The sequence below is a fragment of the Protopterus annectens genome, chromosome 4.part0 (assembly GCF_019279795.1).
Source record: "Protopterus annectens isolate FY-2018-M chromosome 4.part0, PAN1.0, whole genome shotgun sequence".
Lineage (NCBI taxonomy): Eukaryota > Metazoa > Chordata > Ceratodontiformes > Protopteridae > Protopterus > Protopterus annectens.
The window spans coordinates 1,051,018,015-1,051,040,002 of NC_056733.1; the positions used below are offsets into that span (position 1 = coordinate 1,051,018,015).

At 37.6% G+C, this 21,988-nt stretch overlaps 1 protein-coding gene across 1 annotated transcript in view; it reads left to right on the forward strand.

The window, feature by feature from the left end:
• Window positions 1–21,988, forward strand: part of SPOCK1 (SPARC (osteonectin), cwcv and kazal like domains proteoglycan 1) — a 2,429,073-nt gene that overhangs the window by 25,882 nt on the left and 2,381,203 nt on the right. Inside the window, exon 2 of the mRNA XM_044069840.1 lies at window positions 16,689–16,734. Coding sequence (XP_043925775.1) covers window positions 16,689–16,734 — 46 coding nt within the window. The remainder of the gene's footprint in view (window positions 1–16,688; window positions 16,735–21,988) is intronic.

Consider the following 21,988-nt stretch of genomic DNA (forward strand, 5'->3'; position numbering starts at 1 on the left):
AGGCTGACAGGCATTGGATCCCCTTTGAATGACACCAACACTTAACCCAATTGTTGAAATTGATCATCTTGTCTTCATATTGTGGCATCATTCTTGGTGAGGGTAAGATGCTACTCAAGGTCAGGGTCATACCGGCCTGGGCTACATGCTCACAGAGCTCCTCTATGTCTCTTTTCATGTAGTCCAGGGAGGTACGTCTCAGGTCATTTACACCAGCATGGACAATAACTGAGTCATATTTGTACTTGCCTTGGAGTGACCTGAGTGCTTGTGTTATGTGGTGGATCCTAGCGCCTGACAGGCAGCTCACCGTGACCTTCTCCTTGTTCAGCCTGGTGAGCGGGACGTCAGTGTGCCTGACGATAGAGTCACCTATTACAAGTGTATCAGGTGTGTTGTTTAGCCTTAAGGGCTGTGACTGTTTGGCACACTGGCTTTGTGAGCTATGTGTTGCACGTGTTTTGTTTTGGGGTAGCGATTGCTTGGGTGTCTACTTTGGAGGTCTCTGCTGCTTAGGCAGATTTTTATTTAGAGCCTCCGAGTATGTTTTTGTGTGTTTATGGGTTTGGTTTGTTGTCGTGGTAGGTCTATGTGAGACTGGAATTGTAGTGAGTGTGGTTTCCTTCTCCTCCTGACTGGTTACGCCAGTACTGAGTTGAGAGAGCTTAGCCTCCAGTTTGGCTATACGGTTGCATCTCTCACATGCGTTGGAATTTGTTGGGAGGAGGAGAGGGTTGTCTGTGTACATGAGGCAGTTGTAACATTGCCTCAAGATTCCCAGATTCACCAGCTGGACCGGAGAGGAGATTGACAACTGACCTTTGGACATGCTAGAATAGTATTGGGAATTCCTTTATAATTGAAAAAAGGGCCAATGGGGAACAAGGTACTCAAGGGGAGTTTGTGGGGGTGTAGTGCTTTTAATTTTTTAGAGCTGACTTATATAATTGCTTTAGTGAACAAGTGCCAGGTAACTTAAATGCAATGTGTTACAGGTAACTTAAATGCAAAAACGACAAACAGTAACTTTCTTTCAAGTGAAACAAGGAAATAAGTACAGTAAGCAATGCAGATATCACTAGGGATCCACAGAAGTGCTAAAAGGCCGCGTTTTAGGTGGAATTAGCATTTCAGGGAAATAAACAAACAACAAGCATACAAATAAGGCTAGATTCAGCAGGCCTGGATCTAGTCTATGCTACAGCAAACAAGGTGTACCAATTTCAGTAAGAAACAGTTAGAATATGCAGGCACTATACGCCTCTAACCAGAAATTCCCTGCTCAGAAGGGCAGAGTCCAGCCTCTCCTCCCACAAGAGTGCAGACCGCAATCCTTCTTAACGTAAAATAACTGGCCTGAAGCCCAAGTGCTTAAACCAGAACTAATACACTTTTAGAATAACAGACACTGAGCTCTCAATCAGCAGTTCCCAACTTAGAAGGATGTAAGCTACCTGTCCTGCCACCACAGTGCAGGCCACAAACCTTCCTAATGTAAAACAACTGGACTAAAGCCCTAGTGCTTAATCCAAAAGACTTAGAAATGATAGCTACACTTTAATCAAGTTACTACCAGCAGTAATAAATACAACTGAATACTTTAAAGAATGCCTGGATTAGTGCTCAAGTTATACAAACAAAGCTAGATTCAGCAGGCCTGGATCTAGTCTATGTTACAGCAAACGAGGTGTACCAATTTCAGTAAGAAGCAGTTCAAATATGTAGGCACTATAAGCTTTAACCAGAAATTCCCAGCTCAGAAGGACAGAGCCCAGCCTCTCCTCCCACAAGAGTGCAGAACACGAACCCTCTTAATGTAAAATAACTGGCCTCAAGCCCAAGTGCTTAAACCAGAATTAATACACTTTTAGAATAACAGACACTGAGCCCTCAATCAGCAGTTCCCAACTTAGAAGGATGTAAGCTACCTGTTCTGCCACTACAGTGCAGACCACAAACCTTCCTAATGTAAAACTGGTCTGAAGCCCAGGTGCTTAAACTAAAAGGCTTACAATGAGTTACACCAAGCAGTAATAAATACAATTGAGTACTTTTAAGATGACGCAAAAGCAAAATAAAGTAGGAAAAAACACAAATACAGTATAAGCAGATAATTTTTTTTTTTTTTTTTTTTTGGAAAGAGAGAAAGGAAAGAGAGAAAGGAGTAGCAGAAACTAAGCTGATTGGCCTTCTCAAATGCTCTCCCTGTACTGGGTAGAATGAGGTAATGACACTAGACTGGGAGGAGGGTCCCAGATCAAATTTACACTAGGGGCGGGCAACTGCAAAGCCACCAACTATAAAAACACTATACCAACAGGCAGGGAGGGTGGGAAACAAACAGCAGAAATGTTACTCACAGCTGAAAAGCAGCAGTGAGCCTTTAAATGAAAGTTTTAAACAGCTAAAGGAGCCACTAGAAAAAAGAGTTTAACTGCAACAAGTTATCATAAACAAACAACCCAACAGATGCTTAATAGGAGTGGACAATTTCCAGTTAATACCTCACACACAGTGAAACTAGCTAGAAAAAATACACAGTACACAAAGTGCTATAAACAACAAAGAAATAAAGAACAAAATAAACAAAAAACAGGATACTTAATGTTATATATTGTAGCTCCGAGTTTGCTGAGTGTCCTTCCTTCGATCAGCTCACTGTAAGCCCACACCATTCTTAGTGTAAATCTAAGGATGATTTAAATTATCGGTTTAAAATAATGCATTTTTCTTTGTAGATTGTTTATAGAATAGCTCTATTGTATAACTATACAGTACAGTATTTATCCTTAAATATGCTAATGTTTGCGTGCTTAACTTTTCTCTAGAAATAGAGTAACAACCTCATGGAGGCTAGTAACAAATCAATAGAGTCTGAGTTACTTATTGAATATCCTGATACGTTTCCAAATGATAAAGCAACAGAAAACCTATAAATCGGTAAAGATGACCTGAACCGGTACAGTTAAAGAATGTTACAACTTCTAGACCAGAAAGTAAGGTTTGTTATTTGAGATAAAAAAAATACTAAAGCTGTTAGCAAATTTCATAACAAAATGTTGTTAAGTTCATAACTATGTTAATCCAGTGTTCTGACCTATAAAACCCTTCATGGAATATGGACTTCCATAAACCAAGATCAAATGCTATTTTTCTACCCAGACATCCAGATTTTATTAATATTTCAAAACATCTCAGAAATATGTATATATGGTAATGGACTTTATTCCCTGTATATAGAAGAACCTGTACTGGATAGCAGCTCGTTTAGTTTTATTAGATACTAAACTAAAATTGATATTGTATTGTGTTAGGCTGTTGGAATAGATTCTCAACTTTAATGATGCATGCATTAACTCATCTTTGAATGCATTTTAGGCTGAAAGTAGTTGACCTCTGAAATGCCTGTACTGTAATTAAAATAATTTTAAATGCATACATCTCATGCATTATTCCATATAATTCACGTCTCATACTCATGTTATTCTTTTACTGAATTTCTGTTGCACTAATTCACTTTTTTTTTACTAACCAGTTTTATATCTACGTGTGTGTGTGTGTGTGTGTGTGTGTGTGTGTGTGTGTGTGTGTGTGTGTGTGTGTGTGTATATATATATATATATATATATATGTATACTGTATGTATATATATATATATATATATTTATATATATATATATATATATATATATATATTTATATATATATATATATATATATATATACATACATATATGTATGTATATATGTGTGTGTGTGTGTGTGTGTGTGTATATATATATATATATATATATATATATATATATATATATATATATATGCATACTATATATATATATATATATATATCTATGCATAATATATATATATATATATATATATATATATATCATGTCCTATTATGTTTTATAATTTGACATATACCACACTGCTTCATAACTTTAGTTTTGATGTCATTTTGATGTATTTGTAATGAATATTTAGATACAATTCTAATTGTTGGTATCTATATTTCTGTACTTCTTTCAAAATATCAGCTGATAGGGTTATGGATTTGTAGAGAACAGGTCTTCCAAAAAAAAAAACATTAATTTACACTTTCCATTACTAACCTGCTTTCTAAATTTGTGCCAGGTTAGCAACATCCTGCAAGCTGTTTTCATGCTCACTAGGTCTTCTTTAGAAATCACCATGATAAATGTTTTACTATTATCTGCATATTTAATTATCCGACACTTGTTATGCCTTGGGATAGCTGCAAAAACCAGGTTAAGCAAAATAGGTCTCATGTAGAACATCAGAAAGTACAGGTCTTTTTATCTGAACTAAATTTCTGTACCACTGGTTTATGTATTCAAACAACGTTCAGGCTTCAGTCTAGCTGACAATATAGAAATTGAATTTATTAGCAATTTGTCCATTATGTATTGCTACATATGTTAAATAATAAAATGCCTTAGGAAGATCCAAGTATATAAAACCAGCAGATGAGCACCAGATTCATAGCCATGATAATGAGATTATAGCATTCTTCCAGATTTGTCAATGCAGACAACAAAATAGGATAATGAAAACAATATAGACACAAAAACTGAGCTGGAAAGTAGTGCCAGCTTCTAGTATGCCTAACATGGATGTATCGTATGTGGTAAGGACTAAGGTAGAGACACAGATGTAGAGGATAGATGGAGAGAGAATGTTCTCTCATATTGCTTTGTGTGACTGGGCAAAGTGCATTGTACCTTCACTGAAGAAAACATCTGTGAAATCTGAATTTGTTGGAATCTTAATGGCAGTCTAAATCTTATATTGCACACTACACAGCATTCATTGCTTTGTAAAAAAATATACCTTCACATCCATAATGGAAGTGGGAGGTTACAAAGTTTAACTTGTCACAATAAAAGCATCAAACTAAGTTGGGAGAAGCTTAAAATGATTTCTGACAGTAACCTTGCATAAATCGCTGTTCATGTCCAATTGGGATGTTCATGGAGTGTTGTGTGTGTACAATTGTAATGGACCAAGTGTTTCAGGACGTTTTCAGCACACAGTACTAGATGAGAGTCGGTCTTTGTGGCAGTTCATATTAATGGAGGCAATCTGAGATGTCTGAATTTTAGAAATGCTAAGGGAGATTGGACTCTACAAAAGTTGAGGCACATGAGAATTCTTTAAAAGGAATATTCTACAGTCAGGTTATGAAGTGATTAATGGTCAGAAGAAATCACCAGATAAAGTGTAGGCTGTGCTAAATGTATGTAGTACTGAAAATATGTCACATGTCCAATTATTCCTTGCACTGTTAAATTACTACTCTAGATAATTACCTACTGCTTCTATAGAGTTATGTCCAATGAACACCTTTAACAGAGTGGTGGTTCAATGTATGAATGAACTTGCTGTTTTAAATGTGACTTATCCAGAACAAAGAATATAATCACATCACATGAGATACTGGTACATTTTGACTTGGTTATGCCTAGGGAGTAGATGTGATATGGTCCACCTTATGGAATTTGTACATTGTTATTTCACAGTTGTTCTCATGACATGCTAGTGGTTTGGCATTAATAATAAAAAAGCATGCAACATGCCATTTCCTACAGTAGCTGAATGGAGGAAGTTTTATGCCGGTAGCCAATTGACAGCCATTGACTTTAATTTTCAGTCCAAGAAAAATTATTTCTCTAACAGCTAAATTATACAGATAGACTCCTTTGTGAGTGTAGCAACACTGTACTGCTGACAGAATATGCATATTACAACATGAAATGTCATAAAACCTCAGGTCAAGTGGTCTATTAGAAGAGATCTACACAGCCTTTAGCAGAAACATTTGCAGTGGTCCTATGATGCCCAAAGTGTGTGTCACCTGGTGGTAAAAGGATTGCTACATCCAGCTCTTGTAGCATAAATGGATAAGTTGCCTTTGTGTAAATACATACATTTATTTGAATACTGGGTGACTCTTCCAGAAAAACAGCAGTAAAGAGCACTGAAGACATGGCTCAATGTAAAATATAATTGGTAGCTCAAAGTTCTGTAAGGTCATATGACATGGACAAATAGATGAAGTTAGTTATGGGTGCCTAACGTGATAGAAAATGCACTACCAATGTCACCAGCCATGAGCAGTAATGTGAAGTGTGTGTAGATATCACCTTTGCTGGTTCTTTCATGGAAAATGTATTTCTGTGAGTTGTACATGCTTATTCAGGGGGATTGAAAGGGCAGTTTATAGCTGAGTGAAACATACAAAGCTCTGAATATGATAGCTTGTACTGTGAGAAACTCATTCTGAGTACATATCTGCCGTAAACTTGAGTACTCACACAACAGACATTCTTCAAATGACCCAAACTTTTAAATAAGCATTTTTTCAGGTAGGAATCTACCCTGCACCCTGCACTCCCACACTCCCACACTCCCACCGGGGGGGGGGCTTTGCACCTACCCATTAGTTACTTATTGTCCCACTGAGAGCACTAGAATTTGGAGATAGTGTTATTATTGTTAAAACAAGAGCATTCTCTACAAGCTGTCAGGGATTACAACCAGATAGTTTTTTTGGAGTGTAAGTATATTACTGTATATAAGTAGCAAATGATCACAGTATGTGCAAACAAGACATCAAACTGGAGCACTCAAACAAACTATAGACTGAGGAGATTGAGGTAAAGGAGCTTAAAGTAGTCTGTATGGAACCAACTGTGGCAGGGTCACCTGTATTTGAGTGTTCAGAATTTGTGAGAAATGCAGAAAAAAACAGCAATAATCACTACAGCACTGAATTGCCCAATAAATGTAAAGAAGACAGGCAGTGATCAGTGTACCACTCCATATAAATGCAGTAAAGTCCCACACTAATCACTGTAGCACTGCAGCAATGAGGAGCTCACCACTAATCACTGCATCACTGCAGTAATGATGAGACCAGAACTGATCACTGCCCCACTGCAAGGATGAGGAGACCAGCATTAATCACTGCATCGCTGTGGTGATGAGACCAGCACTGATCACTGCACCACTGCAGGAGTGAGGAGGTCAGCACTAATCACTGCACTACTGCAGGGATGAGAAGACCAACACTAATCACTGCACCACTGCAGTAATGAGAAGACCAGCACTAATCACTGCACCACTTCAGTGACTGGAAGAACAGCATTAATCATTGCACCACTGCAGGGATGAAGAGACCAGCACTAATCATTGTACCACTGCAGCAATGAGAAGACCAACATTAATCACTGCACTACTGCAGTGATGATGAGCCTAGTACTAATCACTGCATCACTTCAGGGAAGAAAAGACCAACATTAATCACTGCACTGCTGCATATAAATGCAGAGAGGTCCATCACTAATAACTACACCACTGTAGGGATGAGGAGACCAGTGCTAATCACTGCACCACAGCAGTAATGAGGAGACCAGCACTAATCACTGCATCACTGCAGTGATGATGAGACCAGCACTAATCACTGCACCACTATAGCAATGAGAAGACAAGCACTAATCACTGCACCACTTCAGTGATTGGAAGACCAGCACTAATCACTGCACCACTGCAGGGATGAGGAGACCACCACTAATGACTGCACCACTTTAGGGATGAGGAGACCAGCACTAATGACTGCATCACTGCAGGGATGAGGAGACCAGCACTAATCACTGCATCACTTCAGTGCTGAAAAGACTAACAGTACTAACTGCATTGCTGCATATAAATGCAGAAAGGTACAGCACTAATGACTGCACCACTGCAGGGATGGGGAGACCAGCACTAATCACTGCACCACTGTAGCGATGAGATGACCAGCTCTAATCACTGCACCACTGCAGCAATGAGGATGCCAGTACTAATCACTGTACCACTGCAGCTCTGAGGAGACCAGCACTAATCACTTCAACACTGCACTGATGAGAAGACCAGCACTAATCACTGCACCACTGCAACAATGAGAAGACCAGCACTAATCAGAGCACCATTGCATTGATGAGAAGACCAGCACTGATCACTGCACAGCCACACTGATGAGAAAGCCAGGACTAATCACGACACCACTGCAATTGTGAGAAGACCAGCACTAATCACTGCACCACTGCACTGATGAGAAGACCATCACTAATCACTGCACCACTGCAGCAATGAGAAGACAATCATTAATCACTGCACCACTGCAGTGATGAGGAGGCCAGCACTAATCACTACACTACTGCAGCGAAGAGAAAACCAGCACTAATCACTGCACCCATACATTGACCTATATGAAGCTATCAGTGTTACATCTGCAGTGTTTTGCATCCTTTTATAAGTTTTCACAGAGGAATTAAAAGTCAAGCAGACTACTTGTATAATTAATTCCTCAGTAAGGCATTACTTACTAAAAAATAAACAATGAGAATGTACCAGTGACATATCTTAGCTGTGAGATTTAACAAATATGGTCCAGATCTCACTACTTATTCAACATCAGGAAGAACGAATCTCCTCATTGTAAATAAACGTACGTTCCCTGAGGGTGTGCGTTAATGTTTATATGAAGGTAGTTAATTTCAGAAAGAGCATCTGTAAGAAAACTACCATAAAGAATACAAATCTAACAGAAGAGAATACATGCATGCATTCATTTGTTCAATGTTTAACAATTTAACCTGTGACAGGATTGCATATCCCAACCCTCACTGGGAAAAAGTCAGAAGAACTATTCTGAATTGGAACTGGCCATGACAGAATATACCTATTGATTCATTTTCATGTCACATGCACAATTAAGTGTAATTTGGAGGAATGCCAGTTCAGCTAATCCCATCTTTAGGGTGTATAAGGAATAGGAATAACCACTGAGAGCCCATGCAGACAAGGGGAAACATTTGGATTCCATGAAGAGTGCGTCCCAGCAAAGATGCAAAACTGAAGAAACAAGCAATATATGTAAGACCTGTACAGCTGTGATGTCCAGTGTAGAATGTAAAGCAGAGTTACATTGTTATGAAATAAAGCTAAATAAATGGAAGTCCAAAGGCAAACATACAAAATGTAACTAAGAACAAAACCAAAAATGGAGTCAACTAACGTACTGTGTAGTACGTTATTTATTTAGTAAATATTTAAAACGAATAAAAGTTGTGACTGAGTGCTTTTGTCTTTACATCGGAAAAGACTTCATCAGAGTGGTATTCTACCAGTGAGTTATGTAGTATGCAGTATGTTAGCTGAGTATGTTTTTGATTTAAATAAATGGAAGTGCGAGACTTTGCTCTCATGAGAAAACTACACCATCTATGGGTAAAGGCTGAGATACCTACACCCCATCATGAGTTATTACTAAATTAATGTTATTCACCCAGCTTGCAAAGTCTGACAAATCATTTGTAGTCCAAAAAGCAAGAATGAAGATGATGATGATGATGATGGTAATTTATAAAATTGAAATATAACTATTCCCCATGCATCAGAGGGAAGTATTTAATTGTCCAAGACCTCTGGGAATGGACTTATAATGTTAAAGACCTTCCAGTGCACTGTGTTTCCTCTTCATGCCTAATAGAAACATGGGTAACGCTCTCAACTGTATCATTTAAGCACATAATTTGTAGTTTCACTCATAGTTAGTTTTGCAAATTATTTTGAAGCATTTAAAACTTTCTATGATTTTGAATGCAGTTCTATTTCTGTTTTAGATACTTAGAGCTATATATATATTATAATAAACAGAAACAGTGACACTTCTTAAATGATTATCAGTCATTCTGATGAATTCTTCTCTCCTTTCCTTAAGCTTGCCTAAAACCCCTAAGTCCCTGACCATGCTCTTAGTGAATTCACCACCTTGCACCCATAAAGTGATTTTTATTCATGGCATTGTCATATGTAACATTTATACATGTTGTAAATCTTCTTATTCTAAAATGCAGTTCTGTTCATTGTCATATATTGTAATTAGATATATTGTGAGCTCATAGTTTTCGATCATAGATTCATTGAATTTTTCCAACCTCTAGTGAAAACATTCCTGAAGACACATCTTTATTGAATAAATACATTATGCATTAATAAGTGTACATCACATAGGTGCCTGTCATACAGCATATGCACGTCTTACTAAATTATTTTATAATGAAGTTTTTTTATCACAAAGACAGACGTTTCACTCTGTAAATTCCCCAATAATTATATAAAATTCATACACTACCCATGCTCTGTATCAGTAAGGAGAACTATTAATTCATTTTAACCTTTGTGCCCCATATGCAGCCTATAAAACAGTCACACTTTTCAATTTAAATCTACATATTTTCCTTTGTCATAGACCTGTACTGAACTTGCATTGTACCCTGAAATAATGACATCAATGTAATCTATTGCTAATACTTGTTTTGGAAGTCTTTTTTAATCATAATTGTCACCTTTTTTGCATTTATATGTGGTAACATATTATCAGTCAAACACAATTACTCTGGCTTGTAAGCTTAACCTATATTTCTGTTTTACCTTTTACATTCCCTAATAGCCTCTACTAACTGCATCAGTTGAGGAAATACAGTCTTAAATGGTCATGTGTAACCTAAAAAGTCTGTTCAGTTGCTGGAACTTTCCTTCCCAACTGTCACAAATGGCAACAAAACGTGTTTCTTTATATAACATGGGATAAATTAAATTGATGCATCCCTCAGCTTCCAGTATTTTATATTAATTTTAGTCAAGTGGAAGTCACATTAATAGCCATTTGAAATGTTGTGACCTGCTTTAGCAAGTTCCAAACTGCTGAAACTTAATGGTCAAAAACACTGACTTACATATACCAAGTCCAAGCTGATTATTTCTTGAAATATTCCCTTTTTTCTGAGGTATGAAGATGTCAGTGTTATTATATACAGGTTTGATGGCATGGGGAGCTTGCTCCAGAATTTTAAAGTAAAAGGGCATTGTTCGATATTTGCTCTAATGTTTTTTTCTGTATTTCTGCAGTTAACTTTACAAATGCCATTTTTTTCAGTACGGAGACAGTTACATCATTTTATCTGTACCTAATAAAAGGTTGTTTGAAAAATCTATCCACTGCATCATTTTTATATACTCCAATAAGTTACTATCACCCTCTCTTTCTTTTTTCTCCAGTCTAAAGCTTTTCCTCTAAATTTTGTCTTCCATTGCAACTGGTCGCTGTTTGACTTATTCTGCTTATCAAACTATTTCAAATGTCTTATCATGAATCTCAGTAACCTGCTATTTAAGCCGCGTGCTGCATTGCTGAGCATATACAAACTCCATGTTCCATATGTCAACCACTTCCAAACATCACACATAACCAGCCAACAGTCCTATTCAGTACCATAAATTATGTTTGATGTCTTGCAGTAGCCTTGTTACTTCTTTTACATTTAGTTGAATTAACACTTTTGTCAATATCATACCCTTTTGACTTGGTGTTCACCTTCCACCCCATGTGACTACTCATTTCCTCCTCCGCTCTGGACTTTTGTGCAATATTTTCCATATTCTCCATCACCACTCAAGCTATACTTTCATGCATTACTATCCCAAATCCCATCTCAAATAACTTAATTTGACTTAAAAATAACTGTACCATTGACGTAAGAAACAACCTAGGGAGACCATATAAAGCAGCATAATACTTTCCTTCATTTGACTTATTTGTAATGCCATTTGTACCAGAGTGTCTTTAGCCTATTCTAGAGCAAGGAAAGCATCGTATAAGAAAGTCAATACTCCATTTCTCAAGTTTACTTTGGAAGTACCTAACGCTACTTGAATGACAGTTTATTTATTTGTCCTTGTTTACCAAGAAAGTCCGACTGAGTAATATCCACTTTTAGCAGAGGCCCGGGCAGAAAAGCTTAATTTGCTTGCATTGCATTATACTAAGTTCCAGTTAAACACAGAGTAGTTACATTTCTATTTACATTTATACACAAACAGTACATTCTAAGATTTTACAGAGGTGGAAGTTACAAAGAGAAAGCTCACGTGCAGCTTAGCAGATTTATCTCAGCCATCAAGTTGTTTCTCTTCTTACTACAGGCACTGCTGCTCATACAGGGATATGCTGATGATGGAAAAGAAAGCCAATCTTTCCATTCTGATCAGAGGAGCTCAGATTTCTGCAGACTTGGTAGATGCATAAACAGGGAGGACCTGCAAGTTACAGTTATAGATTTGGAGATCCTCTTTTAACATCATGCCCAGCCTCACATTGCTACCTGTCATGGGATTCCATAGTTCATTATGTATGTAGTTAACATCTGTTATCTGAAGGGTGCTAATGCAGTAGGTGGGGGTGTGAGTAACAATACTGAATTGATATGTATTTTATAGGGTTCTGGAAAAAAAGAGTAGGTAATGATAACCTGTCCTGGACAGACCTGAATGATTTGGAGAGGTGATAATGATAATTTCAGACCTCAAAGTTAACAGAGAACATTTTGTTGAGGCAGAGTGTTTTGATTTAAACAATACAGGTAACATTCTGCTCTCCAAGAAGAACAGTTGTGGTTCTGTGGATAAGACAGACTTGCAGGATAAGAAATTAGTGTTAGTACCCATTAACAGGTGACGTAAATTCCTCTGCTTGTTGTATAGAATAGCCTTACTCCATAACTATAAATAAAAGATGTTACTTATTGTATATTATTTTATTTCTCGTGCAGAACCCCCAGACCATATTAACATGTAATTAAAACACATAGAACTCACAGCAGATACATTCATTTCAGATTCGAACAACTTTAATTGAAATGAAAAACCTGAAATTTGATCATGTAGCCCAGGCGGGTATGACCCTGACCCTGAGTAGCATCCTACCCTCAGCAAGAATGATACTGCAGTATAAAGAAAAAATGATCAAGTTCAACAATTGGCTAAGCTTCTGGTGTCATTCAAAGGGGATCCAGTGTTTGTCAGCCTGGGATGACATGCTTGATAAGCCGTGTTGCTTCGCAAGAGATGGCTTACACCTGTCACCCCTTGGCTTTCGAATACTGGCCAAGGCTATTGCTGCCCCCATAGTGCCTTTTTTAGGCAAGGCTCAAAATTCAAACCCACCACCGTAAACAGCACAAATAAAAAAATGAGGGTTATGCTACTCAACGCCAGGAGTTTAAATCTCACAATGCATGCGCTCGAAGCACTCCTAAGTATGGAGAACGTCGACATCTGTGCAGTAACTGAAACCTGGTCAAGGCTCCAGAGAGCACTCCAGCACTGCTGGGCTACAACTCATACCACACATTTTGGTCACAGAACATAGACCGAAACACAAAAGGAGGGGGTGTATCCATATTCATCAAGGATACTCACACCTCCAGGTTAGTGGTGCAGCATGATACCTCTGAGATCATCCATGTGCAACTAACATCAGGCAGATCTGCAATGCAAACTGTGGCCTGCTATAGATCACCCTCCATGACCCAGGATCACCACTCCGCCCTTCTGGAGACACTGGAAAACATGAAGGCCCTACCAAACACCCTGATATTGGGCAATTTCAATTAATCTACCATTAACTGGGAAAACTACTTGAGTACAAACTCCCAGGCTCAGCACTTCCTGGAATTTATCAACTCAAATGCCCTGGATCAGCTGGTAAACTCCCCTACCAGAGGCCGCAACATATTGGACCTGGTCATTACCAACATGGACGACAGGTGTTCTGTACCAGAGGTCAACCCATCACTGGTTAGATCCGACCATAAACTAATCACCCTGGATTCCCACACCCCACCACCACCCCAACCAAGGAAACCACAGTGAAAAACTTTTCTAAAGCAAACTTCACCATACTTAAGGCAGAGGTGGTAAGTTTCACAGCCCCACGCAAAAGGATAACACTGCTCAAGATGCAGAATCCTTTACAATTGCACTCTATGAGCACCTACAAGGATGCATGGATCGTGCCATCCCTAGCAACACCAAGACTCACTCCCCTAAGAGAAGGAAACCAGTCTGGTGGACCCCTGCCATAAACAGATTATACAACAGAAAAAGGAAATTAGTTCAGAAAAAAATAGCAAATCCCAAGAAGGAAAGACATCCCTGATCAGTATCAGTAAGAAACTAAGTTCCCTCATAAAATCATCCAAGGCTAACTTCGAAAGAAAAATAGCCAAGGATTCAAAAGATAAATACAAAGCCTTCTTTAGCTATATCAAGAATCTAAGTGGCAACTCGCAGATATGCTCTGAGCTAGTGCAAAATAGCACAAAATATATTGAACCTACTGATATTGCCAACATCCTGGCAGATAGATTCAGTACAAACTTCACCTCCCTCTCACCTTCAAAAGGGCCCACAACAATACCGGAAAAGTGTAGTGTCCCAGAAATCACAGAAGCACAGGTGAAAACAGCCCTTTCAAAAGCCAAAAACACAGCATCAATGGGGCCAGATGGTGTCCCAGGTTGCGTCTTGCACAAACTACAGAATTAACTAACTCCCCACCTAAACACGCTGTTCAACCTCAGCCTCTCCACAGGCTACATGCCCATAGAGTGGCGCACAGCAATGGCTATTCTACTCCACAAAGGAGGGGCCACAACTGACCCTGGTAACTATCATCCCATAAGCCTGGCTAGCCTGGTCTGCAAGGCTATGGAGCGCATCATCATGGAACTGATTAACAAAGACATTGGGAACCTCCAAACACTTGACCTGACACAGTTCGGCTTTGTTAAGGGCAGATTATGCTACTAAACCTGGTTGACTTCTTCGAGACAGTCAACAAGGCCATAGACAAGGAAAAGGTGGTTCACACAGCCTACCTTGATCTCACCAAGGCGTTTGACACCATTCCTCACTTGGGTATTATAGAAAAACTCACCAGCCTGAACATAAACCCCTACGTCACAAGATGGGTTGCCAGCTGGCTTACAGACAGAACTCACAGGGTAACAATAACGGGCTCCAGGTCCGACTCTAAACCAGTCACAAGTGGTGTCCCGCAAGGCTCGGTTCTGAGACCCCTACTGTTCAGCATATATTTCTCAGAAGTACAAGCAAACACAGGAGGACTATGGCTAACCAAGTTCGCCGATGAATGCAAAATGGGAGCCATAATTGACTCTCCGGCTGACATGGACATCCTTCAAAGAGGCCTTACTGAGACAGACACCTGGTGTCAAAGTCATGGCCTCAAGCTAAATGCTAAAAAATGCATAGTCATCCCATTTTGGGAAAAACAAAACACCCACGAATTACCACATAGGTGGCAGCCCCCTTAATAAAGAAGAGGTAATAAGAGATCTGCAGACCCAGGTAGATAGTAATGTCTCCTTTGACAATCATATTGCCAAAGTAGTTAGGAAATCGTTCTATGTGGCCCATCTAATTACTAAGGGGTTCGCATCTAGAAATAAAGAGGTTATAGTGCCCCTCTACTCATCATTCATCAGACCCATCATAGAGTACAATGCCCCATTTGGGATGTACCTCACAACACACTTCCAACAGCTAGAAAGACCATAAAAGCACCTCACCAAGAGGATTACTGGCCTCAAGCATATGTTCTATGCAGCCCGACTGAAAAAACTCCAGCTGTACTCAGTGGCATATCGCTTACTCAGAGGTGATCTCTGCCTGACTTACAAAGCCATGTCCAACTCAGAATTGATGGACATGCTCCAACAAAAGAAATCCTAGTCACTGCGAGCCATGCGCTCTAGTGAGCTAAACATTGACACAGCTATAAATAGAACATGCTGGAGGGATAGATTCCTGTCACAGAGACTCCCCATACTTTGGAACAAAATTCCTAACTACATTAGGCAGAGCCCCTCACTAACACTCTTCAAGAAAAGCCTTGACGAGTGGATGGGTAACAGAAAATACACCCCAGGATCACTTCGTTGGCTCTGCTTGACAGAGGTTCAGTTAATTAATCAATGGGGCGGCGAAAGCCAACACACTCTGGCTAGGCTTAAAAATGCCCACGGGCAGATAGCCTACTACAGAAAAGAAAAAAAAAATTTTTGCAGCAAATACGTATTTGAGAGCCAGCCACAACTAGACATTTACTGTCAGAATGTCAAAAAAGACATTTTTAGAGTGAATTTTATTTTCAAACAACACAGTTCAAGAATAATAACAATTAACACAATAAGTCAGACGTAATCACTAAACTACAAAAAACATCATCAGACATATTTACTAAACTACAAAAAAATCATCAGACGTATTTACTAAATTACAAAAAACATCATCAGACGTATTCACTAAACTACAAAAAACATCATCAGACATATTCACTAAACTACAAAACATATCATCAGACATATTCACTAAACTACAAAAAAAATCATCCTTACTAAGTCAAAAAGTCAACTAAACAGCTATACACAATAGTTACATTATCACTTCGCTCTGCGACATACAAAAGTGAAGACCTCATTTAGAGAAAGGCGTGTAACACATTATAGAAGGACTTAGTAACATACATATACCACAAGTGTATTTAATTGTTGAAATAATTATGTGAGCATTTCACTAATTTCCTACTAAAACAAAGAATACCATAAATTTCAAGTGAATGCTATCATTTTGGTACTTATGTATGATAGTACTGAATTAAAATATATGTACATGTACTCACATTAAAGCAATAATATTTAAAAGCATTGCCAAGTAGCAAGATATTACATTTTAATATGAATGTGTTGTTTTATTTTTAGGATGATTATTTCAGAAACTGGAACCCAAACAAGCCTTTCGACCAGGGTAAGTAATTGGTCATGCATTTTACATGTGTCTTTTGTAGAATTTTAATGCCTGGTACTGATTTTATGCAATCAAAATACTAAAACCACTTAATGTAGCAAACAGTGCATTTTCTTCATTAATCAAAGCACTTACTGTGTGAACTCAAGTCACATTTTAAACAAGTGTAATAGTTGCCTAGCTTCATTTAATCCAAAGAATCAGCCCACACTCTGTGACACATAGGTCTTAGCCTTATCTAACATCTTCTGCTTTGTAAAATAACTCTCACAGCAGTCATTTTTAAGCAGGTGTTAAACAGTTCTTATTAATGCCAGACATGAATCTTTGCTTATTGGTGTTTCTGGAAAATATTAAATATATTTACCTAGCATCTCTATAGATAAGTAGTTCATTATAGTTATGCAGTAATTATTATAGTATATATGCTACAAAATATCATCTTATTATGACTTTTTTGGAAATTCATGAAAATGTATTATTCTGAATGTGGTTTTCTCGTCAGACATATAATTTAAGATTTTCATCTAGTTCTAAAACTAACCACGCATATTTTCATTAATTGAGTAAAATTACTGTTTTTATCTTCCAACATGTGGTTTCCTGGAGATGTATTTAATTTTAAGACAAGAACAAAAAAGTAAGGTAGTCTACTGAAAAAATGCATTTATATTGATGTAAATGAGGGTAGTGATAGCTCATAGGGAAATGAAAGGCATTTGTTCATTAACAAAGTGGGGCATTGTTTCTAGTAATGTGAGATTTTGCAAGACAAACCATACCTATGGCCAGTGCAAAGAACAGAACTTCACATTCTCATCAAAATAAAATCTTATTCTTATAACATTTTAGATTCATATGCTGTTTTATATAACATTTTGATGTTTCAGATATAAAATAATTGTTTTATACACTATCAAAGCAAACTTAGGAAATATGTATGTCATAAAATTAGAGCATTTGCAATGTTTCAGTTTTTTTTTCTGCAGGACATAACTGCCCAAATATGGATAGTCTCATTGTGTTCATATTAACCTGCCCCATTTGTGTTTAGATGAGCCCATTAAGAGAAATGACTGGCTAATTTTTGTGCAACATATGATGTTTTCTGAGAGGTATTTTCTTCTTAATGTCTACCTAATTATGTTATTCTGCAGTCATCACCTTTGCTTGGATTTTTTTTCAGAGTATTTATCATATTTACAGCAGTATTTATTTTAGTGTAATTTCTGAGAGACTATTATTAAATGGTTAAAATTTTGACCTTGGTATATTATTCTTTTGGGTGTACAAATTATAAAATAAATTGAAATTAAAAAGTGTTAAGCACTTTGTACTTTCAGCTGCCAGAGTAATATTTAAATGTTGTCCAACAGTTTTGTTTGTGAGGCACATCACTTCAACAATCCTATTTAGCTTTTTTTCTTTCTTTTTTTTTTTTACTGAAGGTTCTATTGTTTATAAATAAATTTAAATATTTACAAACAACAGTTAAATTGTGATAGTGTCTTCATTATAGTGTTCACAGCTACAGGAAGAGCCTGTCTGTTAAAAAAAATAGTTTTGGTCTCTGGCTGTTTTTGCACTGTGGGAGATTGAGAGGTTCATAGGTAAGTACTAGGCTAGCTGGCCTTGCAGGGCCTTTAAATCCGAGTCAGTTTCCCTTATTGTGTTCATATTAACCTGCCCCATTTGTGCATGGCCTCTGAGGTTTGACTATAAAGAAAAAAATGAAGAAATTATGTCAATGACATTCTCAGCCCATAACTCAGCCTGTCCATGACATTCTCAGCCCATAACACAGCCTATATCGATCTGCTGTACACACCTGTGAGCAGGGTTGGTTTTTGAGTGGGTGCAGTTTGGGGGGGGGGGCAAAAGCATGTAAAAATCCAGTCTGGGCGGAGGGAACCACAATTCCCCTAAATGATTTAAATGTCAGAATGTTCTGTGATGTATCTTATGCTTTATAAATATATATAGACAGAAACTTGCAATAGGTGATTGCATTGTGTAGTACTGGGTATTACAATAAGTGCAGTTGTTGAATGCAGAAAAAAGAACACACCTTTACTGTACACATAGTATATTTAAAGACTGTTTTCCTGAATGTTTTTTTTTTTCAGTAAATGCTGTTTTATACAGCATTAAGGTTGTTGTGTTACTTGTCCTAAGTGTATATTTATATTAATCTATTTATAACTACACAGATGTTAAATTATATGTTTTTATAATGTTCTGTGTCACAGATGGTATGCTTAGACCACACATATTTATACCATTGCACATATGTAAAATACTCCTCTGCTTTTAAATTTTACTTTTACCTAGGTAAAAAAATGGCAGTACATAGGCAAAACCAGATGCAATTACTAAATATATAGTCAGGTTACTTTTTGAATGAATGCATATATTAACCTTGGTTGGCTGCATTGTAGTTGAATTGAGTGAGTTACCACATTGTTCAAATGAATAATATTTCAGTGATCTAGAATTATGTAATGTGGCATTGTTATATTAGTTTAAAATGCATGTTTACTAACAGAAATACCCTTCATATTCATTTTTGTAGCATTTGTGCTATATTATTTATGAAAAATATATGTTCTCAATCATCTTGGATTTCTCCTTTCAGGAAAATGTTTTGGGTGTGGAGGGAAATGTATCTAAGCCCCCAGTAGGCTTGTACCAGTGACATGGTTAAATATTTCTGGAGTATCATTCATTAGGAATGCCATAACAGCATTATTAGCAAATCATATTCTCATGAAAATGGTCAGGCTCATTACTCCTTCATCTGTTGGTCTGTTCATACACATTTTTGGGTAAAGATCTGGACAGTTGCCACATGTGGAAAGTAACTGTTGCCACTAGCTGTGTTGAAAATGTATTTCTAAAGTTGCTTGTTTTAAAAAATGTGCCAACATTCGGTCCTGACTGTATTGTAACTGATTAAATGTATATGATTCAGCAGAGGATACTGGAAGAGAAAAGGTTAATCTCAATCCATCTGACTTTGAAAAATATTCTGAAATTAATTTACTGGGCCTAAGTCATAAAGATGTTATTTCACAGTTTTGAATGAAGCCAGAGATGCAATGTCTCTAAGAAGCATGGTATGTTCGTTTCTGTAGGAAAAGCAGAGGTATTGAAAATTGTTTTACAGCTTCCAGATCCTGCAATAAACCTCAGCAAAGCTCAATATATGTACTGGATATCATATGTGCTAAATCCTAGCAGCTTCTAACAAAGGAGGTAGCATGGGAACCAGAATTCAGATAGCCGGATGTATGTGATGTCATTCTGTAATCCATCACTAAAATGATATATTAATACTAGGTTAGACTGAAGTCTCCGATCAGTCTGTTTTTGGAACCTGACCAACAAGGACCTCTCACCTACTTCATCTGCCTTGCTCTAGTAAGTGAATCAGGGAATAGTAATCCTTTAGATCAGTCAGGAAAATGTAGTGAGAATAGTTAAGTGCTGTTTTCTGTACCTGTGTGAATCTATTTATCTGTGTTATTTTATTTATTTATTTTATTTTTATTTTTCTATAAATTCCACCCATAGTTTACATACATGTATGCAGGCAAGCATACACACACCCATGCAACAAACTCTGTGTCCGTAATCCTCCCATCCTGTGTGGCCACAGGTAATATCAGGCAGCTGTCAGTCACCGCACACAGGTACATACACCTACATACACTCACAGTAAGCATTCCTGGATGTACACTTACAGAATCCACTCACACATGTACATGGACAAGCACTCACATATCCTGCCATGAGTACATAATATGTGTAGAGTGAAGCTGGTCACCCTGAACTGATGTTTGCCCACTGAAATGAGCAGGTCTGTGCAGCCAAATTGCTGCATACATTTTACATTTTTTACACTGCCTTGGACATTGCCTACTACGGACATTTATGAAATGCAGTACAGTTAACCCTCAAGTGCAGTGTACTTGGATGCTAATGTACCTCAAGTAGCATAGACAGGATTCCCATGATGGTGTCATATATGTGTAAAACCCATCCCCTCCCTTCTCTGTCCAGCAACTCGGTACTCATATGAAGGATGACTATGTTCCAAGGTAGTCTTATGCAATGTACAAAGCAGTTGCACTGCACAACATATGACACAAATTGTCTACAAATTCCACCCATAGTTTACTCGGCCTGAACAACATATATGTTCACTCTAGATACTATCAATGAATTTGATGATATTGTTAACTCCTGCATTCAGGTACACACAGCAAAAAGACATTAAACATATGGGTAAATTCAAGAAAAAAAAATGGTGGAATTACAAACTAAATGATATTCAGTAGAAGTAAATACTGTTTGTCATTTTTGCAATGGTTCCTTACAAATATAAAAGGGGGAAATGGGCTATAGGTAACCAGATATGCTGATGACTGCATACTAAGAAAAAGAATTACATCATCAAATGGTGACAAAGTTCTCTGAGATGGTGTACAAAATGCACACCTGGTGCACTAATGACTTTATCTTTAATGTCAGTAAAGGCGGTATTATTTGCTTGACCAAGAAATAAATAAATTATGCTTACAAAATAAATGGTTCATAGGTTCATAGGTTAGTACTAGGCTAACTGCCCTTGTGAGCCATTTTAAGCCTAGCCAATTATCCCCTGTGAGATTCAAACCCTGTAGCTTGTGTTTGTAAGGCAAACACCTTAACCATTAGGCCACCCTCCCAACCCCTAGACCATACAGGAAATATCACCACTGAAGATCTAGAGATAGAGGTAGATGACAGCTTGAACTATGAGGAATGTATGTCTAACAAAGTCATATTAGTATATTCTGTAGCCTATCTAATGTTTCAGTTTCATGGCTAGTCAATCCAGGGACATCCTGGTACCAGTTTTGTGTATCTCATGGTTCTAGCTCCTGGTTCAATAAATTGCTGTGCTTTGCAGCCTTTGAGCAAGCCACTTGAAAGAACTTGAAAAGATACAATTCCTTACCAGAAATAGTGAAAGCATGAACTACTTACAAAGGCTTCGTATGTGCATTGGGTTTCTACCTGGTTTATAAGGCAATGACTAATACACGTCTATTTGAATGTTTGTATCTGAAGCACACAGCTGGAGATTATAACACATCAGGAAAACTAAAAAAAATGAATATAGGCAACAGAAACATGAAAGTTATGCAATGCCTTCCAAGTTTCTTTTAATTTGTTTTATTCTTTTGTTGACCAGGTTAGTCCAAGTAGG